Consider the following 26,694-nt stretch of genomic DNA (forward strand, 5'->3'; position numbering starts at 1 on the left):
GGAAGTTCACAGAAATAAAAGATTCACAAAAATAAAACCGAACAGTGCTGGGTGCTGTGTACTCTTTGCTCAGTTACTCCTAATGCTTACATCTTGTGTAACTATAAAAAAAAAAGAAAACAAAACTGGGAAGTTGACAGTGGTACAATGTATGTATACTTCTTTTTCATTTTGTGATATGTGTATTTGGGTAACTGCCACTGCAGTCAGGACGTAGAACTATTTCATTAGCACAAAGCTCTCCCTCACCCTAACCTGGCAAATACTAACTTGTTCCCCTTGTCTGTAGTTTTGTCATTTTAGCACGGTTATGTAAATGGAATCACACAGTATGTGATCTTTTGAGACTGGCTCTTTTTCAGTCAGCACAGTACCCTTGGGATCTAACCAAGTTGTTGCCTGTATCAGTGGTTTGTTCTCTTTCTCTGTTTTTTCTTGGCTGAGTAAAATTCCATGGTATGGGTATATCACAGCTTGTTTAATGGTGCACCTGTTTTATGTCTTGAGTGTTTCCAGTTTTTGGCTATTACAACTGGAGTTGCAGTCAATTAATCATGTGGAGGTTTCATAGGTGGATATAGTGTTCATCTCTCTGAATAAGTACAGATTATTTGGTTGTTTGCATGTGTACACTTAGTTTTTAAGGGAACGGTCGAACTGTTTTCCAGAGTGGTTGGTCCATTTGACGTTCCCATCAGCAGCATATGAGTGATCTCATCTCTTCATATCCTTGCTGGAACCTGCTGTTGTCATATCATTGTTTTGCATCCATTTTTTACTGGGGGGAAAAAAAGAACCCTTCTTCCAACAAAAAGTTAGTTGGAGCAGGACTGTTACAGTGGAATACAAATGTATTGTGATCATGGAACTTGCCCATCATATGGACATTGGGGATTTAGGCAATAGAAACCAATTTTTCAGACATAGATGAGGAACTGAAATTGTGTCATAGAGAATTCTACTTAGTAGAATGTGAATTACAGGTGGCCATTCTTTGTGCCATTCTTTTAAGTATAGTATTTTAGAAATACTATCTGTCATATATATATATAAAATCTTTTATATATGTGTGTGTGTGTATATTATATACCTCTGGTGCCTATGTATAGTATGGTACCATGGACAGAGCACAGGACTTGAATTTAGAAAGCTCTTTAAATACATTTTTATTTTCTAGTTTAAGAAAATTTGGATAAGAAAGTCAACCTGTCAAGCCCTCTGTTTTTACCTGCTAAGTGGGGACCATTTCATCAAAGTCTTGCTCACTTAACCAGAGATTTATTGAGCACCTACTATGTGCTGGGCAGTGTGCTGGGAACAGTGCATTCAGTGATGACTAAGGCGTAATCCCCGATTTCAGGGAAGTGATAGTACAGTGCCACAGGAAAATAATCTTACATTTATAAGGGCACATACCAAGTAGTTTATGTTTATTGTGTCTTGAATTTGAGAACGCTGGGAGTTAGTTATCAGTCTTACCATTTAACACATGAAGTAAGGGAGATTTAGAGTACTGTTCAAATTCAGTGTCACAGCCAGGGTTTTAACCTACTTTTGTCTTTCATTAAAACCAGTGTGTTTACTACCACTGTATTTGGTCGCTATGAACACATCTTGTAAACAACCAAATTACTAAATGTACATAATAATGGTTGTGCAATGTGTTACTCATATTTGTATTTATAGTATAGTGATACAAAAACTTAGAAGCTTAAATTTTTACTTTTTTCTGAGTACGCTCTTAGGGTTTTGTTTTAAAAGGTCTCTTCAAGTTTAGAAAAGTTGCCATTTCCGTTATAATCAACATGAAATATGTTATGTTCCTAACGTTGACGTGAAGGCATTTTGAGATCCTTGTGTTGGTTTTCTAGTGCATGTGCAAACAACCACAAATGCAGCAGCTTTAAACTGCACCCATTTACTAGCTCACCACTTTGTAGATCACAGCTGTGGTCATGGTATAACTAGATTCTCCATTCGGTCTTATGAGGCTAAAATCAAGATGTTTGCAGGCTGTGTTCTCATCAGAAGGTCAGGGTCTTGCTCCAAGCACACATGGTTGTAGCAAAATTAATTTCCTTAGAACCGAGGTCCCTGTTTCTTTGCTGGACGTCTGATGAGGGCTTCTCTTAGTTCCTAGAGGTTGCTTTATGCTTGCTCCAGGAGCTCTTCCACATTTAAAGTCAGCTAAGATTAATCTTCTTCTTGTTGATTCCTTTGCACATGTTGATTTTTTTTTTTGGGGGGGGGAGGCTAGAACAACCCCAGATCCTTTTTAGGTCTTATTAGGTCTGCCTTCTCTCCCTCAAGACTAATCACTCTTTTTCAAAGTTAGCTGACTGAGGACCTTAATTTACAGTCAGCAAAATCACTTTTGCCATATGACACAACATAATCATGGGAATGAAATCCATCATGTTCACAGGCCCATTCTTCCCTTAAGGGGAAGGAGTTTTAAAAAAAGGCTTGCAGGGGTCAGGTTTTGGGAACCACCTTAGAATTCTGGCTTTGATTAAATAACTAGGGAGTATATCTTAGCCAAGTAAATACATCAAAAACAAAACAAAACAAAAAAAACCCTTCACAATCCTAAAGCATCAGTAAAAATGTGGCTTGAATTTTGTTAGAAATTTTATTGTGTTCTTCTTTTGTGGAAATGTGTTCTTTGTGAATGGAGTGTACCTGGTATATTTGAAGGAGTTGTTGTTGTTTAGTCTAAGTTTTGTCCAACTCTTTTGCTGCCCCGTGGACTCTAGCCTTCCAGGCTCCTCTGTCCGTGGGATTTTCCTGGCAAGAATACTGGAGTGGGTTGCCATTTCCTTCCCCAGGGTTTCTTTCAGATCCATGGATGGAACTCACATCTCCTACATTGACAGGTGGATTCTTTACCACTGAGCGACCGGGAAGGTGGTCATATACATGAGTTCAGTTCAGTTCAGTCGCTCAGTCGTGTCTGACTCTTTGTGACCCCATGAACCGCAGCACGCCAGGCCTCCCTGTCCATCACCAACTCCCGGAGTTTACTCAAACTCATGCCCATCGAGTTGGTGATGCCATCCAACCATCTCGTTCTCTGTTGTCTCCTTCTCCTCCTGCCCTCAATCTTTCCCAGCATCAGGGTCTTTTCAAATGAGTCAGCTCTTTGCATCAGGTGACCAAAGTATTGGAGTTTCAGCTTCAGCATCAGTCCTTCCAATGAACACCCAGGACTGATCTCGTTTAGGATGGACTGGTTGGATCTCCTTGCAGTCCAAGGGACTCTCAAGAGTCTTCAACACCACAGTTCAAAAGCATCAATTCTTTGTCACTCAGCTTTCTTTATAGTCCAACTCTCACATCCATACATGACCACTGGAAAAACCATAGCCTTGACTAGATGGACCTTTGTTGGCAAAGTAATGTCTCTGCTTTTTAATAAGCTGTCTAGGTTGGTCATAACTTTCCTTCCAAGGAGTCGGCGTCTTTTAATTTCATGGCTGCAATCACCATTTGCAGTGATTTTGGAGCCCAGACAAATAAAGTCAGCCACTGTTTCCCCATCTATTTCCCATGAGGTGATGGGAACAGATGCCGTGATCTTAGTTTTCTGAATGTTGAGCTTTAAGCCAACTTTTTCACTCTCCTCTTTCATCAAGAGTCTCTTTAGTTCGTCTTCACTTTCTGCCATAAGGGTGGTGTCATCTGCATATCTAAGGTTATTGCTATTTCTCCTGGCAATCTTGATTCCAGCTTGTGCTTTCTCCAGCCCAGCGTTTCTCATGATGGACTCTGCATATAAGTTAAATGAGCAGGATAACAATATACAGCCTTGATGTACTCCTTTTCCTATTTGGAACCAGTCTGTTGTTTCATGTCCAGCTCTAACTATTGCTTCCTGACCTGCATACAGGTTTCTCAAGAGGCAGGTCAGGTGGTCTGGTATTCCCATCTCTTTCAGAATTTTCCACAGTTTATTGTGATCCACACAGTCGAAGGCTTTGGCATAGTCAATAAAGCAGAAATAGATGTTTTTCTGGAACTCTCTTGCTATTTTGATGATCCAGCGGATGTTGGCAATTTGATCTCTGGTTCCCTTTGCCTTTTCTAAAACCAGCTTGAACATCTGGAAGTTCATGGTTCATGTATTGCTGAAGCCTGGCTTGGAGAATTTTGAGCATTACTTTACTAGTGTGTGAGATGAGTGCAATTGTGCAGTAGTTTGAACATTCTTTGGCATTGCCTTTCTTTGGGATTGGAATGAAAACTGACCTTTTCCAGTCCTGTGGCCACTGCTGAGTTTTCCAAATTTGCTGACATATTGAGTGCAGCACCTTCACAGCATCATCTTTTAGGTCTTATACATAATTTTATATAAAACATCATTTTTACCCCAGAATCTCATTTTATATTTGAATATCCAATTCAGTGATCATCATAGTTTTCCCATCTTACCAGGTAGAGATACCATGTTTATGTCAATGAGAGAAGGTAAATTACAGTAGTGATTTTAAACTGAGTAAGTTGTGGACCCCCGCTACCCCCATAGCCACACACACACAATTGTTGGAGTAAAAGCTGAGAGGGGAGCATATGTGAAGTGAAGTGAAGTGAAAGTCACTCAGTCGTGTCCGACTCTTTGTGGCACCATGGACTATACAGTCCATGGAATTCTCCATGCCAGAATACTGGAGTGGGTAGACTTTCCCTTCTCCAGGGGATCTTCCCAACCCAGGGATCAAGCCCAGGTCTCCTGCATTGCAGGCGGATTCTTTACCAGCTGAGCTATGAGGGAAGCCCTAGAGAGTACGTGATGTTTCGATAAACCCCAGATAGTTTTGATAAGTTTCAGTTAAGAATCACTTAGTCAGTAATGTTATTTGTTCATAATCCTACCCCCCCTCCCATCTTTGAAATAGCTCTTATACTTATTATTTCTGCATAGAGGTATAGAGTCAGCTGTTAGTCATCTAGTCTGTCTCCCCATCTAATTCATGATTTCCTTCTACCACACCCTAAGTAGTTGGTCATTGCAGACTTTTTTACATAAATGTTTGACATGAGGAGGCTGTTACTTCCCAAAGAATTTTAGTCAATTATTAGGCAGTTCTAATTCTTCCTGAAGTCAAACTAGAGCTTGCAACCCTACAATTTCTCACTCACTAGGAGGGCTGTGGTATTTCTCATCCGAGTTTATTCTTCTCTAAGGTAAAAATCCCCAGTTCTTTCAGCCGTTGCTCATAGTTTCAGCATCCCCATTCTAGTCACTTTCCTTTGTAACAGTTCCCTATTATGTCTTTAAATTTGATGAGTAAAGTGAACACAGGACTGGACTGCATTTGGCAAACACATCCTACCTTTGTACTCCTACCTGATTGTTGCATTGAGTTTCTGATAGGTCCTGCTTCTCTATCATCCATTCTCCTCATGGCTTCCAAGGAAGATTTTAAGTAAATCATTTTTCTGCCCTGTTTGAGGCTTTCCAATAACTTTTCATTGCTTGTAGAATAAAATCCAGGCTTTCTTAACAAGCTGATGAGACCCAGCATGATGTTAATCTCAGCACTCTTTCCATCTCATCATTAAATTTTAGTCACACTGGCCATCATCGAGTTGCTCAAACTTGCTGTTCCTTTGGTGTATCTTCTCCCTTGTCTGGAAGTGGCAGGCTCTTTCCAGTCCAAGGTTTGGGGCCAGTTCCTCTCCCCAGAGGCTTTCCTTACTACCCACAAGAGTCTTGCCCCTCAGCCCCTCCCCTTCCTCAGGTCTGTGGCTCCACCTAGCTTGTTCACTGCTGAGTCTCAGGCCTGGAAGAAATCCTACCCACGCCTGCACGCTCAGTTGCTCTGTTGTGTCCAAGTCTTTGTGACGCTATGGACTGTAGGCTGCCAGACTCCTCTCTCTGTGGGATTTTCCTGGCAAGAATACTGGAGTGGGCTGCCATTCCCTTCCCCAAGAGATCTTCCCAGTCAAGGAGCTGAGCCGCGTCTCCTTTGTCTCCTGCATTGCAGGCAGATTCTTTTCCAGTGAGCCACTGGGGAAACCCACCCTACCCATGGCGGGCTTTTAATAAACGTTTGTGTGATAAATGAAAACCGAGTGGTCAGACCAGGTCAGACATACTTCCTATTTTCACTGGGAGATTTCTGTTAATAAATGCCAAGACTGTTGAATGTTGTTCTGCTGTGTAGGCAGGGAGGCCTGTGAAATAACATTACCTTCTCAGCCCATCTTGAATATGAGATCAGATACTGGCTGTATCTTGAAAGCAGCAACCACAGGATTTACTGTCAGACCAGAAGTAGGGTGTGAGAGAAACCATGGAGTCAAGGATGATTCCAAGGTTTTTAGCTTGAGCAACTGGAGAAATGGGGAAACTGAGAGGGTAGGTTTGGTGAAGGAGTAGGGGGACTTATATCAGAAGTCAGTGGCTTAATTATCTAGGCCTCAGTTTCCCATATGATAAGAAGGGGTTAATTAATCCTCCTGTAATAATTATGAGGATTTGGGGAGCTAATGATATACACAACTCAAAATAGTAAAGCAAGTAGAGAAAAATAAGTCAATTAAGAATAATCCTTAAATCATAGAGCTTTTACCAAATCCTTTGGGCATTTAGATGTGAAAACCTAGGGATAATTCATAAAGGTTTCTCTTGGTACGATTTTAGATTGAATTGAAATGGATTTTCTTTGGTAAAGGAAGATGGTCAGTAATTGTTGGAAATTAAGGTATTAATTCAGAGGACATCTGTCTTTTGGTAGAGGTCTGCAACCATGAAAGCATCCACCCCTCACCCAAAAAAGCTGTCTTTCATTCACTCACTGTTTTTTGACTGTTGGGACCTTCAGCAAGAAACCAATTGAGTCTCTGCATGTGTAGGGCAAAATGTTAGACTATGGAAAGCTGATATCTGTGGGATAGAATTTATAACATCATATTCTGTGGATTATTGTTAACATCTACCAGAGCTTAACATTATAAGCTAACATGGGAAATGCATAGCTCGCATTACTGTATGAAAGCCCAATAGCTCCCTTACATGCTGATAAAGAGGCAGAACAGTGGAAGATTTGAAAGAGTTAATTTTAGAAGAACATGAGTGCTTGCTTTGGACAAAATTAGCGTTTCCCTCTATACAGACAAACTCTGAAATGTTTTCAGTTCATTTGCTTTGCTTTATTGTTAGAGAAGAAATTTCACAGGTAAAATTATGGTCTTAAGAGTTAATAAGATGCAACTAAACTTAATTTTTTTAAAGCTGTCAACAAACCTTCTTTGAAGACTTAACATCACAATTTCCTTTATATGGAATGTATCATTTTATATTATCATTCTCTAGGTAACTTGTAACACACTTAATTGTTGTTGTTCAGTCACTAAGTCATATCCGACTCTTTGTGACCCCATGGACTGCAGCATGCCAGGCTTCCCTGTCTTCCACTATCTCCCAGAGTTTGCTCAAGTTCATGTCCATTGAGTTGGTAATGCTGTCTAACCATCTCATCCTCTGCCGTCCTCTTCTTTTGCCTTAATCTTCCCCAGCATCAAGGTCTTTTTTAATGAGTCGGCTCTTTGCACACTTAATAGAAGCTTCCTTAATAGCTCAGTTGGTAAAGAATCCGCCTGCAATGCAGGAGACCCATGTTCAATTCCTGGGTCAGGAAGATCCACTGGAGAAGGGATAGGCTGCCCACTCCAGTATTCTTGGGCTTCCCTTGTGGCTCAGCTGGTAAAGAATCTGCCCGCAATGTGGGAGACCTGGGTTTGATCCGTGGGTTGGGAAAATCCCCTGGAGAAGGGAAAGGCTACCCATGCCAGTATTCTGGCCTGGAGAATTCCATGGACTGTAAAGTCCATAGGGTCGCAAAGAGTCAGACACGACTGAGTGACTTTCACTTCACTTCACTTAATACCTAAAGCCCCTCATGTTACTTTACACATAAACAATCATTTGAGGCCTAATTATCCATAAATGCATCTTCTAATCTAGGGTAAGTTTGAGAAAAGCTAGGGCTCACATCTCTCTTGTTTTTAGTCAGAGTAAGGTGACGGTACCCAGTAGTACTACTTCCTCATTTTGATATCCCGAGTCAGGCTTTACAGAAAGGCCTCACTGTTGGCTTAAGATAAATTCTTGGCATTTACACATATCAGGTATTCACTATTCAGTTCAGTTCAGTCACTCAGTCGTGTCTGACTCCTTGTGACCCCATGAATCGCAGCACGCCAGGCCTCCCTGTCCATCGCCAACTCCCAGAGTTTACTCAAACTCATACCCATCGAGTTGGTGATGCCATCCAGCCATCTCATCCTCTGTTGGCCCCTTCTCCTCCTGCCCCCAATCCCTCCCAGCATCAGGGTCTTCTCCAATGAGTCAACCCTTCGCATGAGGTGGCCAAAGTATTGGAGTTTCAGCTTCAGCATCAGACCTTCCAGTGAACACCCAGGACTGATCTCCTTTAGGATGGACTGGTTGGATCTCCTTGCAGTTTCAAGAGTCTCTGCAACACCACAGTTCAAAAGCATCAATTTTTCGGCAATCAGCCTTCTTCACAGTCCAACTCTCACATCCATACGTGGCCACTGGAAAAACCATAGCTTTGACCAGATGGACCTTTGTTGGCAAAGTAATGTCTCTGCTTTTTAATATGCTATCTGTAGGAGGACATAATTATAATTGTAGTTAATGTTTACTGAGCACTTGGTAAGTGCCAAGGTTTTTTATGTATTAACTTTGTTAACAGTTACAACAGTCCAGTGTAGCATCCACCAGTAACAGCCCAGCAGCCCAACAGTGTAACAATAGTCACAATAGTCTAGTATAACAATGCAGCAGTGTAACAGTCCCAACAGTGTAACAGTCACAATAGTCTAGTATGACAGTATAACACTCCAGTGTAACAATGAGGACACTGAAGAACAAGAAGGGTTAAGACTGCTCAAGGTCACAGAGATTGTCAATTACAGTTGCTTTTCAAAGCCAGACACTGTGGCTTGTTCTAGAACTAGAACCTTGTTCTTAATTTCTGTGCCATACTGCCTCCTTCTAGAAGTCATGGGTTAGGGAAAGTGGGGTGAAAAGCACTTACATAAATACTTTTTTGTTTCTTAAGTAAAATTTGTTGTATGAATAAGTGATATGTGTAGTTTTTTTTACTTATTTTAAAGCTGAAGTTTTAATTCAATTATTTTTATTTTCCATCTCCACAATAATATATATTGTTGACTAGTCACAGTTAGGAGTTAAAGTGATTATAGTGAGTGTTAATTGTGATTTTTGTTTTCTTTCTTCCCAGTTTCATGGTTTTCTCCAAATGAAAATATCCTCATTGTTATTTTCCCAGTTTTGGCTATACTTCTGTTCTGGGGACAGTTTGGTATTGTGAGTAAGTATTTATTTCTATTTTTCATTTATGTTTTAGTGGTTAAATTGTTATTTCTGGGAGGCAATGTTGGCAAAATGTTTAATTTAGCTGAATTGTATTAGCAAGTATGATATTGTGATAAGAATGTACAATCAATATTAATATTCTCATTGAAGTCTATATTGTCCTTCATAGTTCACTTTTAATTCCACAGAAAGTTTTCATTTTTTAACTTCTTAAGAATTAACTTTATGAGTCCTGATATTGACAGTACCTTTGACTCAGCTGGTTTTAATGTTTACAGAACATTTATACATATACTATTTTCTTTGGTAAAGATATGGTTACAGTCTACATTGGTGATAAGATAGGATATTGTAGAAGAAGGAATGAAGATGGCAGCGTATGAACACCCTGATCTTACAACCTTCCCTGGCACATCAAAATTATAATACAACTGTTTTCAGAGCAGCTGTCTCTGAGAATGCCCCCAAAACTGATAGAGAACATATTCTACAACTGTAAAGAGGAAACCACAACGAGATGAGTAGGAGGGGCAGAGATGTGGTCTGGTCAGAACCCACACTTGGGGTCCTTAAGTAGAAGGAAAATCACAGCAGTGGAGATCCTCCCTGAGGGGTCAAGCCCCACATCTGGCTCCCCATCCTGGAGGTCCTAAACCAAGTGTGTGTGTGTGTGTGTGTGTGTGTGTGTGTGTGTGTGCACGCACATGCATCATTTGGTCATGTCTGACTCTCTGTGACCCCATGGACTGTAGCCCACCAAGCTTCTCTGTCCATAAAATTTTCCAGGCAAGAATAGTTGAGTTCAAGTGCCCAAAGTATCTGACCTTGAATACCGGTGGGGCTTATGTATGGGAGAACCAGAAGACTGTGGTATACCAAGACTTTGCTCTTAAAGGGTGTGTCCAGAAGCATCCTTGCTTCAAGTCCCAGCACAGAGGCAGTGCTTGGCAGTTGTCTGGGTCAGACGCAGTGACTTTTCGTGGAGAGCCTTGCTAGGAGACGGTAGGCAGCTGGGATTCCCCCCAGAACTGAGGTGCTGGTGGCAGCCATTTTTGTGATCCTGAGCTGGTGGACAAGCTCAGGAATTGCCTCTCTCACATGTTAGCACCCGGGGCTGGCACAGCCCACCAGCAGTCATGAGACTTGTAACGGTCGTGGCCTGACAGGTTGCACAGCCAGCCGTGATGGGAAGCCTGTCCTGCCTGAGTGCCTGCAGGAAATCGGCCTCACCACAATAGAAGGCCACACATAGGAGATACTTCTGGTGCATCTGGGTCTGCCGGTCACAGAGAACCTTGATGCTGGGCCCCGCAAGACATCTCCCACATAAGGCCACTTATCTAAGATTAGGAGATGTCATGGACCTACCTAATAGCTAGAAATAAACACAGAAAATTAGGCAATATGAGGAGACAGAGGAATATGTTTCAAATGAAAAAACAGGAGAAACTCTCAGATAAAGAGCTAAATGAAAGCTCAGATAAGCAATTTGACTGATAAAGTGTTTAAGGTGATAATCATAAAGATGCTTACTAGTCTGGAGAAGAATGGATGAAAACAGTGAAAACTTCAACAAGGAATTGGAGAATAGAAGAAAAGAATCCATCAGAACTGAAGAATACAATAACTGAAGTGAAAAGTACAGTCAGTTCAGTCTTTCAGTCATGTCCATCTCTTTGTGATCCCATGGACTGAAGCACACCAGGTTTCCCTGTCCATCGCCATCTCCTGGAGCTTGCTCAGGCTCATGCCCATTGAGTCAGTGATGCCATCCATCTATCTTGTCCTCAGTCACCTTCTAAGTGGCAAAGGATTGTCATTTAAAAAGTGAAAGTTAAATGACAAAAAATAATTTTTGTAAAGTGATTGTAAAATCAAATGTAACTGTATACAGTGAGTGTTATTTGTGTGTAGAATAGAAAGATATAAATATGACATCAAAAACATAAAATATGGTTTGAGAGTAGGGAGGAGTAAAAACATAGTTTCAGAATGTATTTGAACTTCAGTGACTATCAGCTTAAAATAGTCTGCTGATAGATCCATATATGTAAACTTCATGATAACCACAAACCAAAAGCCTATAATATATACACAAAAAGTAAAGGGGAAGAAGCCCAAACACAAAGCTAAAAATCACCAAACCATGAGGGAAGAAACTAAAAGAAGAAAAAAACAGAAAAGAACTACAAAACCAACCAGAAAATAATTAACAAAATGGCAATAAAAGTGCATACCTATCAGTAATCACTTTAAATGTAAATGGATTAAATGCTCCAACCAAGAGACACAGGATGGCTGATTGGACACCAAAACAAGACCCACCTATGTGCTGCCTGCAAAAGACTCACTTCAAACCCAAAGACATACATGGTGTGGAAGTGAAAGGCTGGGAAAATATGTTTGATGCAAATGGAAACAAAAAGAAAGCTGAATAGCTGTACTCATATCAGCCAAAATAGACTTTAAAGCAAAGGCTTTAATAGAAGACAAAAAAAGAAAAGGTGTTATATAAGGATAAAGGGCTCAATCCAAGAAGAGGATATAACGTTCGAAAGTATTTATGTATCCAACAAAGGAGCACCTAACATGTATAAAGCAAGTATTAACAAATAATAGGAAAATTGACAGTAATACAGTAGTTGGTTACTTTGATACTCCACTTATATCAGTGAATATATCATCTGCACAGAAAATTACTTGTCAGGATTGATGTAATTTATATATACATACAGATACACACACACACACACACACACACACACACACACACATATATATATATGAACATACACACATATATAGGATATTCCATTCAAAACCAACAGAATACACACTCTTTTCAAGTGCACATGAAATATGCTCCAAGATAATGTGCTGGGCCACAAAACAGTCTCAATAAATTTTATAAGATTTACAGACAAGCAAAAGCTGAGACAATTCAGCACCACCAAACCAGCTCTTCAACAAATGCTAAAGGATCTTCTTTAGACAGGAAACACAGAAAAAAAACGAACACAAAACAACGAAGTAAATGGCAATGGGATCATACTTATAAATACTTTAAATGTAAATGGGCTAAATGCCCCAACCAAAAGACTGAGACTGGCTGAATGGATATAAAAACAAGACCCATGTATATGCTGTCTACAAGAGACCCACCTGAAAACAAGGGACACATACAGACTGAAAGTGAGGGACTGGAAAAAGATATTTCAGGCAAATGGAGACCAAAAGAAAGCAGGAGTAGCCATACTCATATCAGAAAATAGACTTTGAAATAAAGACCATAATAAGAGACAAAGAAGGACAGTACATAGTGATCAATGGCTCAATCCAAGAAGAAGACATAACAGTTATACATGTGCCCAGCATAGGAGCAACTCAATACATAAGGCAAATGCTAACAAGTATGAGAGGGGAAATTAACAGTAACAGTAATAGTGGGGGCCTTTAGTGCCCCATTCACACCTATGGGTAGATCAACCAAACAGAAAATTAGCAAGGAAACACAAGCTTTAAATGATACAGTGGGCCAGTTAGACCTAATTGACATCTGCATTTCACCCAGAAACTATGGATTTCAACCTTTTCTCAAGTGCATATGGAACAGATAGGTCACATCCTGGGTTATATATCTAGCCTTGGTAAATTTTATAAAATTGAATTAATCTCAAGCATCTTTTCTGATCACAATGCAGTAAGATTACATGTCAGCAACAGCAAAAAAAAAAAAATACTATTAAAAACACAAACATATGGAGGCTAAACAACATGCTTCTGAATAATCAACAGATCACCATGGAAGAAATCAAAAAGGAAATAAAAATATGCATAGAAACAAGTGAAAATGAAAACATAAAACCCAAAACCTCCTGTATTCAGTAAAAGCAGTGCTTAGAGGGAGATTCATAGCAATACAAGCCTATCTTATAAACAAGAGAAACATCAAATAAACAACCTAACTTTATACCTAAAGCAACTAGAAAAAGAGCAGTAGAACCCCAAAATTAGTAGAAGGAAAGAAATAAAAAATCAGAGCAGAAATAAATGAAAAAGAAATGAAGGAGACTGTAGCAAAAATAAATGAAACTAAAAGCTGGTTCTTTGAGAAGATAAATAAAATAGACAAACCATTAGCTGGACTCATTAAGGGAAAAAGGGAGAAGAATCAATCAGCAAAATCAGAAATGAAAATGGAGAAATCACAACAGACAGCACAGAAATACAAAACGTCATAAGAGACTACTATTAGCAACTATATGCCAATAAAATGGGCAACTTGGAAGAAGTGGACAAATTCTTTGAAAAGTATAGCCCTCCAAAACTTAACCAGGAAGAAAGAGAAAATCTGAACAGACCTATCACAATCATGAAAATTGAAACTGTAATCAAAAATCTTCCAACAAACCAAAAAGCCCAGGACCAGATGGCTTCACAGGTGAATTCTACCAAAAGTTAGAAAAGAGCTAACACCTTTCCTACTCAAACTCTTCCAGAAAATTGCAGAGGAAGGTAAACTCCCAAACTCATTCTATGAGACCAGCATCACCCTAATACCAAAACCAGACAAAGATGTCACAAAAAAAGAAAACTACAGGCCAATATCACTGATGAACATAGATGCAAAAATCCTCAACAAAATTCTAGCAAACTGAATCCAACAATATATTAAAAAGATCATACATCATGACCAAGTGGGCTTTATCCCAGGGATGCAAGAATTCTTCAGTATTCACAAGTCAGTCAATGTGATACACCATATTAACAAGTTGAAAGATAAAAACCATATAATTATCTCAATAGATGCGGAGAAAACTTTTGACAAAATTCATTTTTGTCAACACCCATTTATGATTAAAAAAAAAAAAAACCACCTCTCCAGAAAGCAGGCATAGAGGGAACATACCTCAACACACTGAAATCCCTTGCATCCCTATACACTAACAATGAAAAAACAGAAATTAAGGAAACAATCCCATTCACCATTGCAACAAAAAGAATAAAATACATAGGAATAAATTTGCCTACAGAAACAAAGACCTACATATGGAAAACTATGAAACACTGATGATAGAAATCAAAGATGACACAAAAAGATGGAAAATATACCATGTTTGTGGATTGGAAGAATCAATATAGTGAAAATGAGTACACCAATCAAAGCAATCTGTAGATTCAACACAATCCCTATCAAGCTTCCCATGGTATTTTTCATGAAACTAGAACAAATAATTTCACAAGTTGTATGGAAACATAAAAGACTTCAAATAGCCAAAGCAATCTTGAGAAAGAATAATGGAACTGGAGGAATCAATCTGCCTGACTTCAGACTACACTATAAAGATACAGTCATCAAGATAGTATGGTAATGGCAAAAAGACAGAAATACTGATCACTGGAACAAAATAGAAAACCCAAAGGTAAATCCACACACCTATGGACTCCTTATCTTTGACAAAGGAGGCAAGAATATACAATGGAGAAAAGACCATCTCTTTAACAAGTGATGCTGGGAAAATTGGTCAACCACCTGTAAAAGAATAAAACTAGAACTCTTTCTAACACCATACACAAAAATAAACAAAGTGGATTAAAGGTCTAAATGTAAGACTAGAAACTGTGACCCTCTTAGAGGAAAACATAGGTAGAACACTCTCTGACATAAATCACAGCAAGATCCTTTATGACCCACCTCCCAGGATAATGGAAATAAAAACAAAAATGAACAAATGGGGCCTAATTAAACTTAAAAGCTTTTGCACAATGAAGGAAACTATAAGCAAGGTGAAAATGCAGCCTTCAGATTGGGAGAAAATAATAGCAAATGAAACAACTAACAAGGTATTAATCCCCCAAATACACAAGCAGCTCATGAAGCTCAGTGCCAGAAAAAATGAACAATCCAATCAAAAAGTGGGCCAGAGAACTAAACAGACATTTCTCCAAAGAAGACATATGGATGGCTAACAAACACATGAAAAGATGCTCAGCATCACTTATTATGAGAAAACACAAATCAAAACCACGAGGTACCCATCTCACGCCGGTCAGGACGGCTGCCATCAGAAAGTCTACAAACAATAAATGCTGGAGAGGGTGTGGAGAAAAGGGAACCCTCTTACACTGTTGTTGGGAATGCAAACGAGTACAGCCTCTATGGAGAACAGTGTGGAGATTCCTTAAAAAAACTGGGTATAGAACTGTCATACGAGCCAGCAATCCCAGTGCTGGGCATACACACTGAGGAAATAGTAAGAGACACATGTATGTCAGTGTTCACTGTAGCACTGTTACAGTAGCTGGGACACGGAGGCGACCTCAGTGGCCATCGGCAGATGAATGGATAAGGAAGCCGTGGTACATGTACACAATGGAATACTATTCAGCTATTGAAAAAGAACACATTTGAGTCAGTTCTAATGAGGTGGATGAAACTGGAGCCTGTTATACAGAGTGAAGTAAGTCAGAAAGAGAAACACCAATACTGTGTATTAAAACATATGTATGGAATTTAGAGAGACGGTAACAATGACCCCTATATGCAAGATAGCAAGAGACACAGATGTACAGAACAGACTTCTGGACTCTGTGGGAGAAGATGAGGGTGGGAGGATTTGAGAGAACGGCACTGAGACATGTATATTACCATATGTGAAACAGATGACCAGTGCAAGTTCGATGCATGAAGCAGGGTGCTCAGAGCTGACGCTCTGGGACGACGCAGAGGCCTAGTGTGGGGAGGGTGGTGACAGGGGATGTGGGGACGCAGGTACACCCATGGCTGATTCATGTTGATATATGGCAAAAACCACCACAATATTGTAAAGTAATTAGCCCCCAATTAAAATAAATGAATAATTAAAATAAAAGATCTAAATCACAATGAGCATCTTTTCCTATTACAACAGTATCAAACTAGAAATCAGTTACAAGAAGAAAAATGGAAAAAACACAAACAAGTGGAGACTAAGCAACACACTACTAAACAAATACTGGGTCACTTGAAGAAATCAAATAGGAAATTTAAAAATACCTGGGGACAAATGAAAATGGAAGCGCAGTGATCTAAAACCTTTGCATTGCAGCAAAAGCAGCTCTGAGAGGGAATTTTGTGGTGATATAGGCATATGTCAAGAAGTAAGAAAAATCTCAAACAATATAACCTTATATCTAAAGGAACTGGAAAAGAGGACTCAGCAAAGCTCAAAATCAGTAGAAAGAAGAAAGTAGTCAAGATCAGAGCAAAAATAAATGAAAAAGAGTTAAAAAACAATAAAAACGATAAGTGAAGTTAAGAGCTAGGTTTTTTTTTAAAGATAAAATTTATGAACCTTTAAGCCAGACTCATCAAGAAAAAGAGAAAGGACCCAAATAGAATAAGAAATGAAAGAGGAGAGGTTATAACTGATACCATAAGAATACAAATGACTGTAAGAGGTTACTAAGAACAATTATACACCAGCAAATTAGACAACTTGGAAGAGATACATAAATTCTTAAAAACATACAATCTTCTAAGGCTGGATTAAGAAAAAAAATAGAAAATCTGAACAGTCCAATTACTAGAAATGTAATTGAATTGTATGCTAAGTCGTTTCAGTCACGTCCAACTCTTTGCGACCCAGTGGACCATAGCTCACCAGGCTCCCCTGTCCATGGGGTTCTCCAGGTAGGAATGCTGAAGTGGGTTGCCATGCCCTTTTCCAGGGGATCTTCCTGACCCACTGAACCTGGGCCTCCCGCATTGCAGGCAGATGTTTTTTGCCATATGAGCCACCAGGGAAAAAAAACTCTGAACAGAAAGAAGTCTAGGAGCAGATAGCTTCACAGGTGACTCTACTAACATTTAAAGGAGAGCTATTAGCTATCCTTCTCAAAAAATTCCAAAAAATTGAAGAGGGAACGCCCTCAAATTTGTTCTATGAAACTAGATTTATCCTGATACTAAAACGAGACAAACACACTAGAAGAAAAGAAAATTAGAAGCCAATATCCCTGATGAACATAGAGGCAAAAATCCTTAACAAAATAGTAGCAAAATAAGTTCAACAATACATTAAAAGGATCATGTACCATGATCAAGTGGAATTTACCCCAGAAATGAAAGGATGGTTTACTATCCACAAATTAATTTAATATGATACACCACATTAGTAGGAGGAAAGATACAAATCATTTGATCATCTCAATTGATTCAGAAAGAGCAGTTGACAAAATCCAACATCCAGTTATGATAAGCACTCAACAGAGTGGGTATATCCAACATAATAAAGGCTATGTATAACAAACCCACAGCTATTAATAACATCATACTCAATGAAGAACTGAAGGCTTTTCCTTCAGACAGGATGCCCACTCTCACAACTTTTATTCAACATTGTACTGGAATGACTGCCACAGCACTCAAACAGGAAAAGGAGATAAAAGGCATCCAAATTGAAGAGGAAAAAGTTAAACTGTCATATTTACAGATAACATGATACTGCATTTAGAAACCCTAAAGACAAAGACATTGGTGAAAGAAATTGAAAGCAACACAGAACCCTGAATTTTCATTGGAAGGACTAATGCTGAAACTGAAGCTCCAATACTTTAGCCACCTGATGCCAAGAACCAGCTCATTGGAAAAGACCCTGATGCTGGGAAAGATTGAGGGCAGGAGGAGAAGGGAGCGATAGAAGACGAGATGGTGGATGGCATCCCCAACTCTATGGACATGAGTTTGAACAAACTCTGGGAGATAGTGAAAGACAGGGAAACCTGGCATGCTGCAGCCCATGGGATCGCAAAGAGCTGGACACGACTGAGCAACTTCACTTTCCTTTTTTTTCAGTCCTGTGTATCTGAAGTGATACATAAAAGTAGAAGTGAGATGACTGATTATATATTCTAAAGACTCTTTTCAATGTATAGCACGCTGGAAATGTTTTGTGATTTCAAAGCTGTTCTCAGCTTTTGAAAAGACAAAGAAAGAGCTAAGAAAGACAACTGTCAAGACATTTCACAACTCTTTCAAAACAATGTCTGAAATTCTTATGGCAATTTCTGAGAGTTTCAGTAAGCTTTTCATATTAAGAAAATGACTGGTATAGCATCAAGACCTTGTCCACTGACATTAGGGAAAACCTTTAACCCTATTGGCAGACTCAGGTGTTAAGGCCTATGTCTTATGATTTAGGTGGGAAACAGCCCTTTTCTAAGATCATGAAATCACTTAACAGAAGTGTGACTTATTGCATTTGGATTGATTGAACTGTGCTGATCATGGCATTATCATTAGTTGAATGAACCAGGAATGTGCTATCAGCCATATTTTTACAAAAATAAGCTTTACCATTGTTTTTCTGAATTAAAAAAGTAATACATACCACTTTAGGATACCTTATGCAACATAGGAAGTGTAAAGAAAAGAGAAATATCATCTAGAGTCTCAGAGCCTAGAAATAAACTATTGAGGTATTCTGGTGAATTTCCCACTTCTCTGTCTTTTTTTCTTAAAAAAGGAAAACCCATAAATGGATTCATATAGCTTATATACTTGTGAATGCTGATTTTCCTCCTGTGTTTTCAGAAATCTTTTTATAGTTGCCTGTGCTCTACTTTTATGGATGTACTGTAATTTACTTAACTCTCATCTTGATGGATATTAAGGATGTTTCCAAATTTTCTTGATGTTATGAAAGTAAGTGTGCTAAAGATATGTAACACTTGAAATGGCAGAGAAGGTATTTTAAGGCTCATGATATTCATACATATTGCCAAAATGTTTTCCAGCACCATTTTATCAATTATTACTGCAGGTGAGAACACCCATCTTTCACCTCACAAACTTGACATCATTATAATTCTAAAATCTTTGGTAATTCAATGGTTGAAAAAAAATTACCTTAGTTTTCATTTTTGTGTTAGTGAGGGTAATTCTTTTTTATATTTATTCTGTTGGTCATATTTTTTTTGGCAGTGCCTTGTGGGATCTTAGCTCCCTAACCAGGGACCGAACCCCTGCCCCCAGCAGTCAAAGCACAGAGTCCTAACCACTGGACTACCAGGGAATTCCCTTTCATTGGTCATATTTTAACAAATGTGACCATAAACCTAAAAAAAGAAAAATTGTGGCAATTTTTATTTAGACTCATCTTAGAGCAGGTAAATATGTGTGTATGTCATGTTAATTGCTCAGTCACGTCCAGCTGTTTGTGACCCCATGGACTATAGCCTGCCAGGCTCCTCGGTTCATGGGATTTCCCAGGTAAGAATACTAGAGTGGGTTGCCATTTCCTCCTTCAGGGATCTTCCTGACTCAGGGATCAAACCCAGGTCTCCTGTATTGCAAGAGAATGCTTTACTGTCTGAGCCTCCAGGGAAGCCCATTTGTGCACACACGTGTGTGTGTGTGTGTGTGTAGGAGGAACCAATACACTTGATTCACCCAGCCTGCACTCACATTTAAAAGTGCTTGTGATAACAGTACCTAAGCTTTGTATGAGAACACTATGCCAAGTACTCTACACCTGAAATCACATCTGCTTCTTTCGGGAACTCTGTAGGGATAGATACTAGGGTTCTCATTCCCATTTTGTAGATGAGAAATAGAGAGACGGATAGATTAGGCAATTTTTCCACAGTCACCCAACCATTTCTTGGTAGTACTGGCATTTGATACAGTGCTATTTACCACTATATTATACTGCTTCCTTGTCTTGAAATTATTTCAAGAGTGTGTGTTTTTTTTTTTCCCCACCAAGGGTGAACCTGTATCTGGGTATACACACTGAGTAAGTGAAACCGCTATTGACAGAATAGAATGTGGGCCCACTTTCTTTAATAAATGTCTTTTGACAGGGTACATACTGATTCTTAGGCACTGGGCTGTGTGCTCGAGATGTGGAAATGAAGTGTGCGTTGCCCCTGGCTCTATAGCGTTCGCATCTCCCTTGTGATATGTAAGTGTACATGCTCTGTGCCTTCTGTCACATCTTCATGATAGACATGCATTTAAAATCCCCTTTTCTCTCGGTACTGTTTCTGGGAGACATCCCGTTTCTGGCCTAGGGATTCCACCCAAGGAAAACCCCGATGTTTTGTACTCACGGCTTGGTTATGCATTTTTTTAGAGTGCAGAATCTTACAGCCTCTCCAGTATTAATAGTAACTCAGACCCATGTCTTTCCCTTTCTAGATTTTCAGTTCCTTTTAACTTTTCCTGATTATCATTTATAGTCTGTACTTGACCACACAGGGGACTTCTCTCTGGTTTATCTAGCTCTCTGTGTCATTCTTTTTGGTCACCCAAGATAAAACCTAGACCTTCCATCAGCTAAACATCCAGTAAAGACATCAGATTATGCTTTCACTTTGAGGAGAAAGTTTCTTTATACCAGAACTGTATTTTGGACTGTGTCTCAGGATGCCATCGATCCTACTGAGAAAGAAACTTTGAGACCTCTAAACCCTGGAAGCCAAGCCAAGGAATCCCAAATATGGTGAGCCCTAGCCCATGTTTCGACCACAAAGGTCTCTCACAGGGAAGTACCTTTGCCTTTAGCTTTAACTTACAAATGTCTAAACAGAATCTTACGGTAAACCAACTGCTCAGAGACTCCTAGAATCAAACACCAAGCCTTCTGCTGAGTTACTTTGGCTAACAAATTAGAGATTTGCTGGCTGAAGTAATGAATCTCTAATAGGATTTTGTTTCAGGCATTTTCTTTTTGTTCTGAAAACTATACCAACTCAGTTTCCCACTGCACTGATAATTATGTTCCTGGCTGATTTTCAGGATTGTTCTTCCTTACTCATTGTCAATATGACGTATTTTCCATCATTTAGATGTGTAATGAATGATTTCAAGTGCTTCTCACCAAGACATCCAGTTTTTATAGGATTAATATTTAACTCCATGTTGAGAACTGGATAACATGTTGAAATTCTTTGTGATAGAATTGCCTGTTCTTGTCTTTTCTTCTTTAGAACTTTTGTTATATTCATTGAATCCCTGCTTTACACAGAACTGCAGGACTATAAACATGATCATGTGAGCTGAAACTCTGCAAAGCAATCTAATAATAAATGCCCAAACTACTGTTGTTCCATGACCTTTAAATTTTTGTCAAAACACTAAAACCTCTCTTATTGTCAGTAATAAATGTATTAGGAAATGAAAAAAAGAGTGAAATTAATATTTAGTACATGATAAAGTAAAACCTTAAAAACATTGAGAATTGGTGAATTTTGTCAAGAGCAGTTTGAAAAATGCTTGCCTTTTCTTGTTATATAACTTTGAATACCGAGCATACATCTTGTCTGTGCCTTGGTGAATTGTCACTCTCCTTTCTAAGATCTAATCAGCTCCCAGCACTTTCATGTCGTGAACTGTCCTTTACGCTTCTATTGTCATGAACTGTCTCCAAGAGTTGCTTTCATGTGAAGTTTTTTTTTGCCAGTCACTTCTTCTGGGACATCTTCATTTTCGTCACAGCTACCTCATTGTCCTCGTGTATGCCAATAAGTTCACTTCTACTAAGTTCTTCTGGCTGTATATCTAGAGTCTCTTGAATGACAGTAGTATTACATTCCACAGTTAGCTATTCTATAATGCCCGTTACCGTCTATTGGAGTTTTGCTTCCAGCATTATCACATCTCGTTTCTTTGCTCCTTCATCTTTATTGCCCAGGTTCCTCTTTTGATTATCCATTGTAAAATGTCACAGTGGTTTATGACTGGGAGACTGGAGGTACCACAACATATGTTTTGCTGTCTGTGTGAATTGAATAACAGATGTGCAGTGAACAGTCACCAGCAGTCTTTGAAAAGGGTGACGTGATTGGTCACTGATGGTGGTGCACATCTCTTATTTATGTAGTGATTTGTGGATTGAAGAGATAACAGTGAGGTTTACACTTTATGCAATTACTCAGTTATTATATTTGGTTACTGGAAATGTGAACTGTGTTTTGGGAGGACTTGTGTTATTTAACTAAATGATGGTAACTGAAATTGATGCGTATCAGAACCAAGGAAGGAGAGAAACAGCTATCATTTCAAATTTGTTCATTCTAGGCATCTTTCACTTTGTTTTCTAACTTTCTAGTCCTTGCTTAAGATGATTCCACAATGATTTTGGTTACTACTCAGAGGTTTTTGGCTGGGGGCCTCTACTGAAATCAGTTAGAAAATTCAAAGAAAAAACTTCTCCATCACAACACCCTTGAGATCCTGCTATGTTCTTGAGTCCAATCTTGAGTACTAGCTTAATTTTGAAAGTGATTAGGCCATGAAACCACATTGAAAAGAAGTCATGGAACAGAATTTCTTTTTAGATTAGAAAAATCATTCTGAAGAAGTAAAGACATATGTGGGCTTCCCAGGCAGCACTACAGGTTAAGAATCCAGCTGTCAGCGCCGGAGACACAGGAGACTTGGGTTCAGTCCTTGGGTTGGGAAGACCCCCCAGAGAAGGAAATGGCAGCCTGCTCCAGTGTTCCTGCCTGGGAAGTTCTGTGGACAGAGGAACCTGGCCGGTTATAGTCCGTGGGACTGCAAAGAGTGGGCATGACTGAGCGACTAAGCACGCGTGCACACACACGAAGACATGCTAACTGTCCTAGAAACTTCTATCCAGGAAGGCAAAGCAGCGTCGTCATAAATATTGTCGCTAAGGGTCTATTAAAGAATCCTGAACTCCCATTGCTTTTCCCTGGTCCTGTCTGCATCATTATCAAATTCTGCTTATTAAAACGTGTGTTTGTATACTGATTTTATTGTGGAAGGAACGGAACAAACCTACAGCTTAGCAATATGCTCTTTTGTAGAAATACAGTTGCTGTTACTTTGACTCTTTCCAAATTCAACCGTCCCGCCTTCCTGCATCTATTCTGAAGGTGTGGCACGGTCCATAAGACCAGAAATGTTTGCAACCAAGGAAAAGAAGTTAGTATGTTAGGCGTTACCTTCTTTTATCTTTTATATTCAAAGTACTTCAAAGCCCAGACTTCATGAAACTTGGGCTCTTTTATTTCTCTGTCCTGTAGGAATGTGATTTCTCATCAGTCTTCATTTTGACAAAATGGTTTCATCAGAGAAAGTTGGATAGTGCATGGCATTCATTATAAAATTATTTTACTCACCTTCTGGCAAGTAATCAGTTTGTTATTGGCATTATTATTCATTTTCATCTAGTACCAGTTTCACAAAGCCTTCTTTTTTTAATGTGTTAAATACTTTTAAAATAGTAATTTTAATATAATTAAATAAAAATTTTGAAGTTGTAATCTTTTTTAAAAACTTACCAGATGTGTTTTATCCTTCATAAGAGAGAGTACCATTGTGCAGTTCAACTGATACCAAAAACATCCTAAAATTACTTTCTGAGAGTTATCAGAAGATAGCAGTGTAATAATAAAATCAAGTGTATGTCTTCCCTTCATGATTTATTCTTTATTTGATGTGTTGTTTACCTCACTGGTTAACCTTCCTATCTCACCACTAAACTTACTAATCACTTAATTAGTAAGTGGATCATTTAATTGTCATGCAGCTAGAACAGGCATTGAATTCATGAATTTTGGGGTTTTGTTAGCTGGACTTTGGCCTGTGGTGGATCTATATGGGCTTTTTGAATCCCCTTTTTGGGATGTCATGAAAACTAAGATGATGGTTTTATTTGATCTCCAGGTTGAACCTGGTAATTTCACAAGACTTCTTCAGCCACAGCCTGCATTGTTGTATATGTCCTTACATCAGTGATAAAGACACAAAAAAGCCTTAATGGAGTATCTATCAACAGTACTAGCCACGTTTCTTCAGGTGGCTAGAGGGACATGTCATTTCTGTTTACCTGAATTTGAAAGCTTAAATATGCCATAGGGCTTGCTTAGGCTAGACCCACATCGTTTAATTAACTGGAGGAGAATATCTGGGGGTAACACTTCCCGTCACTCATTCCCCACCAGCAACACACACACACTCATTCATACATTAGAATATAAGGAGCATTGAGGCAGAATTTTTGGTTCACTGTCAGCACTTAGAATAGTGATTGTCACATAGTAGGTGCGTGATCAATTATTATTGAGTAAAGTAACTTCTACTTGTGCCTTGATTTGGTTGATATGACTTGGGCTAATAAACAGGCCCAGTACATGGTAGGCACACAGTAAGATAAGACAAATGAATGAACTACCCATCTCATCTCTGAGAAGTAGCTGGCTAGATTTCATTACTTTATAGAAGGTACAAAAGGGGAACTTGGAATTCCTAATTTGTTGAAAAAAACTTGACATTGTCTCCCTGTGTATTTGGTATTCCTGTGTCAGTCAGCACTACGTTTATAGGTTTTTCTTAAAAACATAAGTTTTGACCACACCAAATGTTGGTCAGAGCATGGAGCAAGAAGAACTCTTCATTCATTGCTGGTGGGAATGCAAAATGGTACAGCTCCTTTGGAATACAGTTTGGTGGTTTCATATAAAGCTAAATGTAGTCTTATCATATGATCCAGTAATAGTTGTTTAGTTGCTAAGTTGTGTCCGACTCTTGTGCAACCCCGTGGACTTTAGCCCACCAGGCTCCTCTGTCCATGAGATTTCCCAAGCAGGAATGCTGGAAGTGGGTTGCCATTTCCTTCTCAAGGGGATCTTCCCAACCCAGGGACCAAACCCTCATTTCCTGCATTGCAGGTGAATTCTTTACCACTGAGCCACCAGGGAAGCCCTACTCCTTGGTATTTACCCAGATGGAGATGAAAACTGAAGTCCACACAGAAACCTACACATGGATGTTTATAGCAGCTTTGTTCGTCTTTGCCAAAATTTGGAAGCAACCTATATATTCTTCAATAGGAGAATGGATAAACTGTGGTATATCCAGACCATGGAATATTATTCAGCACTGAAAACAAATGAGCTGTCAATCATTAAAAGATATGAAAGAACCTTAAATGCATATCCCTAAGTGAAAGAAGTCAATCTGAGAAGGCTGCATGCCATGTGATTCCAACTATAAAACAACAGAGCCTAACAAGAAGATACCCTACAGACTTGCCTTGGGACCTGCTAAAACGTGGCCATCGTAAGCAAAGAAAATGAGTCAAAAGAAACCCTTTTTAAGGTTTACTAAAGAAAACATGGACATAATCTTTCATTGCCTGTGATTTCTTAAGTAGACTCCACTAATAATATTTATTGAAAATTGCTGCTTAAATTTGAGGATAGTTTAGGTAGCCTTGAAAGCCAGTAGTTGAACCAATCAGCAGGAATGAAAGCTACATCCAAAAGGTTTTAAAAAGACCTTTCTATGGTAAAATACTGTCAGTAATAGCATTTTGTGGCATTTTATTTTTGTTTCTATTGTTGACATTATTTTTCTCCTGTAGCTCTGCTAAGCCTGAAGAGATTGAATTTTATACGAGGTTCAAACTCTTATTTTTCTTAAGAATGGTATAAATCAGTCATTTTTCATGTACTTTTACTGTACTCTGGGCTTCCCTTGTGGCTCAGCTGGTAAAGAATCCACCTGCAATGCTAGAGACCTGGGTTCGATCCCTGGGTTGGGGAGATCCTCTAGAGAAGGGAAAGGCTACCCACTCCAGTATTCTCGCCTTTAGAATTCCATGGGGTCTCAAAGAGTCAGACACAACTGAGCAACTTTCATATACTGGACTCTGGGGTGAAGTCTGGCTGCTTGATCTTTGTAGCTCTTTTATGTGCTGAGTTAAACCTAGGAGTGTATCTTATGAATATTTGTTTGATTGTGAGGTAATCTGAAACAGCTTCTATTTTAGAAGCCTTTGCAGAAATTTCAAGCTCTTTTTAGTTAATAGTATACATGGGATTGGGACTTCCCAGGTGGCACAGTGGTAAAGAATCTCCCTGCTGATACAGGAGACGTGGGTTTGATCCCTGGGTTGGGAAGATCACCTGGAGGAGGGCATGGCAACCCACTCCAATATTCTTGCCTGGGAAACCCTGTGGACAGAGGAGCCTGGCGGGTTATAGACTGTGGGGTCGCAGAGAATTAGACACAGCTGAGTGACTGAGCACACATACATGGGATTAAAATGAAAACCCTGCCGTATGTCCAATATTGTAGAGCATTTATCCTCCAATTAAAAGTAAATTTTGAAAAAAAATTCAAAAAGAGAAGATTTCTTATTCTGTCTTTATCTGTGCCTTTTGTAACATATGCACTGAATTTTTATCATCATAGCCAGGGTTTGAGACTAGAAAGTAGGCTTATAGGGAAAAATCTGTGCCTTATAAGAAGGCAGGGACATGACTGAGTCATAGTCACATAAGTTCCAAGGCTGGATAGATTGAATGAA

The 26,694-nt window shown here is 39.1% G+C and overlaps 1 protein-coding gene across 10 annotated transcripts in view; it reads left to right on the top strand.

The window, feature by feature from the left end:
* Positions 1–26,694, top strand: part of CD47 (CD47 molecule) — a 57,470-nt gene that overhangs the window by 15,083 nt on the left and 15,693 nt on the right. For all 10 annotated transcript variants that reach the window (XR_011483452.1, XR_011483454.1, XR_011483455.1 and 7 more), the window contains exon 3: positions 9,276–9,365. Coding sequence is in view for 6 of the 10 variants with exons in the window: in XM_020883623.2 (XP_020739282.1) it covers positions 9,276–9,365 (90 nt within the window). In the remaining 4 variants the exon portion in view is untranslated. The remainder of the gene's footprint in view (positions 1–9,275; positions 9,366–26,694) is intronic.

This window comes from Odocoileus virginianus, chromosome 25 (assembly GCF_023699985.2).
Source record: "Odocoileus virginianus isolate 20LAN1187 ecotype Illinois chromosome 25, Ovbor_1.2, whole genome shotgun sequence".
Taxonomy (NCBI): domain Eukaryota; kingdom Metazoa; phylum Chordata; class Mammalia; order Artiodactyla; family Cervidae; genus Odocoileus; species Odocoileus virginianus.